Genomic DNA, 5,966 nt, shown 5'->3' with positions numbered 1-5,966 from the left:
AGTTGAATTCGGGATTTTATGGTTCGAGAAACTGTTGAATCCCCCCCCCCCCCCCCCCCCTTGCAAAAATAAAATGTTGAATTGTTTTATATGACCACCACTAATCCGTGGAGGTTATTCAAGCGGTTGACATATCTCTAGCCCTGATTTTCTCAAGTACAGGTGCGCCTTAACATCTATGCTCAAAGCCTCACAATTGGAAAGTCGCTCCCTCCTTTTTTTCTAAGTTGTGCTCCCTCACTGTAGGAAAGAAAATGAATCCACTCTCAAACAAACAGAAAAAATATAATAAGGTCAACTTTGTTGGGTACTAGCAGGCTGCTAGGGCCAAATACATGCGGGCTACACTCAGTTCTTTTTTCAATCAGATCCATATTACTATTTGCGGATCTAATTATCGGGATTTTATCGAGTTAACAATTGCAACATGAAGTTAGCACTACTTTCTAGATCATATACAACACAAGATGCAAAAGAAAGATAACATAGGAGAGAGAGAGAGAGGGAGCGAGGGGGAGAGAGAGACGGAGACAGAGAGAGAGAGTGAGAGTATTCATTGTCAAAAAGTTACCATGTCAAAAATGTATTTGTGCATGCCAAAAGAGTAGCTATGTTATGTGTAGTAACAAGAATTTGGTATCGCCACTGTCATCTGCACCCAGCAGCTAACCTGCATTGATTAGGAATGGACATGAAAACCGTAAAGTAAAATTTGAATTACTGATAGTTCCAGCAAATCTGTTGTACTACCTCCGTCTAGGTGAATAAGTCATTCGCGTAGTTCTAGATCATCGATTTGAGGAATTAAATATATGCTATATGTCATGAAAAGTATATCACTAGATTTCTACAAGGATGTAGTTTCTAAATATATATTTTGTATCACATATAATATATATTTAGATAGTTAAATCGTCAACCTAGAACTACGCAAATGACTTATTCACCGAGACGGAGGTAGTACTCACTGACACAGCTTTAGTTGCGTCAATTAATTCGAATCGGGGGGAGTATAGTATTTCTCATTAAGATATTTAATTAATGTATTTACTGGCAGTTCTCTAATTACCTAAAAATTATGTATTAACATGCATGTTTGATACTTTTTCTATCAATTAAAACTATGACAATAGTTACGGAACAGAGGGAGTATTTTTTATTTCCAATATACGCAAAAAAATAAATTATATGATCAGAATCCATCAAATGATGCCTCGAACAAAAAAAACACACATCAAATGATAGACTAATTGGATATCGTGAACCTTATACTTCGTACCTGTCAAAGTTAATCTGCTTAGTTTTGTGCATCATTTTGATGTGTATCGAGTGTTTTAATTGGGGCATGTTGCAACAATTTTCATCCTTTCCCCTCAAAAGAAAAAAAACAAATTTCATCCTGTTTTCTACTAATTAATTTAATTACGTAGTAAAAAAATCAACCTGTTTTCCACTATGATCTAGTATATGTTTTTTGCCTCGTCATATACAAAATTACCAACCACTTATATTTAAATCTCGTCGGTTGGGCTTTGCCAAATCTGAATTATCATGATTCTATGATTCTGTATAGACCAATAACCATTGAGGTCTTCTGTGGAGTCAAGCTAGGGGCCTATGACCATATGCTTTATTTTTAGGACCATATGTTTGTCTTTGGCAGAAGTCAATTAGGAATATTCAAAACCTAAACAATTAGCAACACCCCGCTGCTGCCGGCATTTGTCAGCTCTAGCTGCATCGCCGGGTGCAACTATAAATATGTAGGAGTTCTTGACATGAGAGCACACACCAACATCTCCTTCAGCTCATGCAAGTAGCAAACTCAAGCTACACGACTCACATCCCAAACATCTATTACAGCAACATGCCGATAGCTCGTTTTGCTACATTGCTCATAGTCACCGGCTTCCTCTCCACGGTCGGACATCTCGGAGCGCCGGCATTTGGCGCTCTCGATGATGATCTCTTATCCCTTGACGTTGTGTCGAAAATCCATACCGATAGGAGCTTGACAGCCAGGGCTTCCTCGGATTTTGGCCACATTGTGGAGGCCACCCCCGATGGAGTTTTCCACCCAGTCTCTCCCGCCGACATAGCTGCTCTAATCCGCTTCTCGCTCTACCAGCAGACACCATTCACGGTGGCGCCGCGTGGGAAAGGGCACTCCTCCAGGGGACAGGCCCTCGCCCCCGGCGGCATTGTCGTCGACATGCCCTCGCTGGGGCGTGGTGACCATGGTCACCGTGTAAATGTGTCCATCGATGGGATGTACGTGGACGTCGGCGGCGAGCAGCTATGGTTCGACGTTCTCCATGCCACGCTCAAGCACGGGCTCACGCCACGGGTGTGGACCGATTACCTCCGCATCACCGTCGGCGGCACGCTCTCCAACGCCGGCATAGGCGGGCAGGTGTTCCGGCACGGCCCCCAGATCTCCAACGTGCACGAGCTTGACGTCGTCACAGGTACCGGTTTTCTGCCTGGTGGCACGCATTCTGTGTACCGGTCGATGCGACTAGTGTCCACGTCGTTTGCTCTTCATTAACTAGTGCACACGAGTCGGCGTTGTTTTTAAATAGCTAAAATCTGTGTTCGCTGCAGGCACGGGAGACATGATCACCTGCTCCCCGGGCAACAACTCGGACCTGTTCTACGGGGCGCTGGGCGGGCTGGGCCAGTTCGGGGTGATAACCCGGGCCCGGGTCGGGCTCGAACGGGCTCCGAAACGGGTCAGGTGGGTCCGGCTCGCCTACACGGACGTGCACCAGTTCACCGCTGACCAAGAGCTGCTCATTTCAAGAGGGGCCGGGTTCGACTACGTCGAGGGTCAGGTCCAGCTGAACCGGACCCTGACGGAGGGCCGGAGGTCGTCGTCCTTCTTCTCGGCGTCGGAGCTCGCCCGTCTGACGGAGCTCGCGCTGGGCACCGGATCAGCCGCGGTGTACTACATCGAGGGCGCGATGTACTACGGCGACCGCTCTGCCGCCACGGTGGATCGGAAGCTCGAGGCGCTGCTGGAGGAGCTGAGCTTCGTCCCGGGGTTGGCGTTCGTCAGGGACGCGTCGTACGTGCAGTTCCTGGACCGCGTCGGGCAGGAGGAGCAGAAGCTCCGGGCGGCCGGCGCGTGGGACGTGCCGCACCCGTGGCTCAACCTCTTCGTCCCGAGGTCGCGCATCCACGACTTCGCCGCCGGCGTGTTCGACGGCGTCCTGAGGGGCGCCAGGCCCGCGGGGCTCATCCTCATGTACCCCATGAACAGGGACAGGTGGGACGACCGGATGACGACGGCGACGCCCGACGAGGACGTGTTCTACGCCGTGGGGCTGCTCCGGTCGGCGGTGGCAGCCGGTGACCTGGAGCGGCTGGAGAGGGAGAACGAGGCGGTGCTGGAGCTGTGCGACCGGGCGGGCATGGGGTGCAAGCAGTACCTGCCGCACCACGCGTCGCAGGACGGCTGGAGGCGGCACTTCGGGGCGAAATGGGACAGGGTCGCCGCGCTCAAGGCCACGTACGACCCGCGGGCGATCCTGTCGCCGGGGCAGGGGATCTTCCCGGCCGTGGTGGCCAGCACGACGCCCGCTACAATCACGGCGTCCTGAGATTTATTTAATCTGCTCAAGTTGAAGGTTCATCTGTTGGAAACTGGAAATTGTATCCCGTACGGCCGTGCACGTCGAACCAGCGACCACTGGCTGGGCAGTATTCAGTAGGTGTTCAGACTTCAGAGCAGAGCGTAGGATTGCAACGAGGGGTCCGAAGGGGGACACGTAACGTAATGGAACTCTGTTAGTACCTCGAGTCCTCGAATATAGGAACTCGGCACGACCAGTAGAACATCATGATCATGGTTTACCCCGCCCATCCTTCGTGGATAGTAAAGGTCGAAAGGTGTGTGAGCATAATACAGTAATCTGGTTTCACAATGGATTGTACTCACAAAGTCCCTCGAATATAAGTGGCGCCACTTCAATGTGGTCATCCTTCTACATCACTTGGGAGGGGCTCTTCCCGTCGTACCTTCTACATGCAGCATCAACATCCTGTTCAGATCACTGCCCCTTGCTTCTTGCAGCTATTGCAGCCCCGCGCCGGCCGGCCACGTTTAGATTTGAATCCTTTTGGCCTCGGTTCCCGCACTTCCAGGAAACAGTCCAAGGCGCCTGAAACCGCCCAACCTCAACGCAATGTGCTTTTGCAAGGCTGAAGGAGAAAATGAAAAGGGTAGCAAAGGACCTCAAAATCTGAAATAAATCTCAGTTTGGAGGGGCCAAGATTCAGATGCACATTGCAACTGAAATAGTCCTACGCCTCGACATAGCTCAGGAGTCTAGAGCCCTCTCCGATGCGGAGTTCCATCTTCGGAAAATGCTCAAGCTCAAAATCTTAGGACTAGCGGCAATCGACCACGCAAGGAAGCGCCAGGTCTCCAGAATCACATGGCTGCGAGCTGGAGACGCGCCAACAACCTTCTTCTAGGCGAAGATCAATGCTAGGACACGAAAAGCATTCATCCACACACTTCATGAACCATCCGGTGTAGTCACCTCGCAGGAGGACAAGGAAAACTTGATCCATGATCACTTCTCCTCCCTCCTGGGTGCGGCAGCGCACCACGACACCACTGTCAATTGGCGATCTCTTGCCATGACCAGGCTGCAGGGCGGAGGGCTCGACAACCCATTCATGGAGAAAGAAGTGTGGCGTGCAATCAAAGCATCGCTGGCGGACCGTGCACCGAGGCCGAACGGCTTCTCCGGCATCTTCTTCAGGTCATGCTGAGCAACAATCAAAGGCGACATCATGGCAGCGTTCAACCAGTTTTACAACCTAGTAGGCAGCAATTTTGGAGCACTCAACACTGCGGTCGTTGCATTGCTGCCAAAGAAGGATGGAGCGGCGTCAGTTAGCGACTATAGGCCAATTAGCCTCATCCACTCCATCGCGAAGTTGATCTCCAAAGTGCTCTCCCTCAGGCTCGCTAGTGTAATCCACACGCTCATCTCACCAACACAATCGTCCTTTCTTCGGACAAAATGCATCCATGATAGTTTCCTTTATGTTCAAAACTGCATCAAGGCCCTGCATCGACGAAAAACACCAGCTCTGCTTCTCAAGTTGGACATCGCAAAGGACTTCGATATGTGTCCTGGGAGTACAACCTAGAGCTGCTGCAACAGAGAGGCTTCAGTGCACGTTGGAGAGACTGGATAGCTTTGCTACTCTCCTCCTTGCCGTCTTCTTTCCTCCTAAACAGCATCCCCGGAAAGAAGATCCATCACCGGAGAGGTCTACGGTAGGGTGACCCCTTGTCGCCTTTCCTCTCCATCCTCGCGATCGACACACTGCACCATCTACTTCAGGCCGCAGCTGAGCAACACATCATTGCACCGCTGCCAGGACGAGAGCTAAAACTTAGAATTAGTTTGTACGCCGACGACGCTATCATCTTCACAAACCCGGTTAGGCAGGAGATTGATGCACTGATGGAAATTCTTCCTGAGTTTGGCACATCCAGAAGCCTGTACATCAACCCCTCAAAGTCGGTGGCATTACCCATTAGATGTGAGAGTATCGAACTTGCGGACGTGCTACAAAATTTTGGAGGAGCCGAGGGGCAATTTCCATCGACCTACCTTGGTTTGCCGCTCACCCTCTCCAGACTCAGATTAGCAAACCCGCAGTTCATCATAGATAGAATCAAAGCTCGACTCACAGGCTGGAAAGGAAAACTGCTGCCCATTGCTAGCAGACGAGTCTGGTTCGATGTGTCGTGAGCGTTATGCCAACTTTCGCATTGTCTGTCCTTCGAGTGCCAAAGAAACTACTCAAGGAGATTGACAAGACGAGGAGATCACAGGTGGCAGCTGCAAGGTTAATTGGTCAGCTGTGTGCACTCCCACAACACATGGAGGACTAGGGATCCTTGACCTCGAGCGTTTCGGCCGCGCCCTTAGATTGCAGTG

General features: G+C 50.6%; 1 protein-coding gene across 1 annotated transcript; it reads left to right on the top strand.

Moving 5' to 3' along the window:
- The first annotated feature begins 1,867 nt into the window (after positions 1 to 1,867).
- On the top strand, positions 1,868 to 3,707 carry LOC123154057 (cytokinin dehydrogenase 10-like). The gene is made up of 2 exons (XM_044572860.1): positions 1,868 to 2,468; positions 2,605 to 3,707. Exons 1-2 carry the CDS (start codon positions 1,868 to 1,870, stop codon positions 3,600 to 3,602), a joined length of 1,599 nt encoding a protein of 532 aa, XP_044428795.1. The 3' UTR covers positions 3,603 to 3,707.
- The last annotated feature ends 2,259 nt before the right edge of the window (positions 3,708 to 5,966 follow it).

Source organism: Triticum aestivum, chromosome 7A (assembly GCF_018294505.1).
Source record: "Triticum aestivum cultivar Chinese Spring chromosome 7A, IWGSC CS RefSeq v2.1, whole genome shotgun sequence".
Lineage (NCBI taxonomy): Eukaryota > Viridiplantae > Streptophyta > Magnoliopsida > Poales > Poaceae > Triticum > Triticum aestivum.
This window is presented reverse-complemented; position numbering and strand designations above follow the sequence as displayed.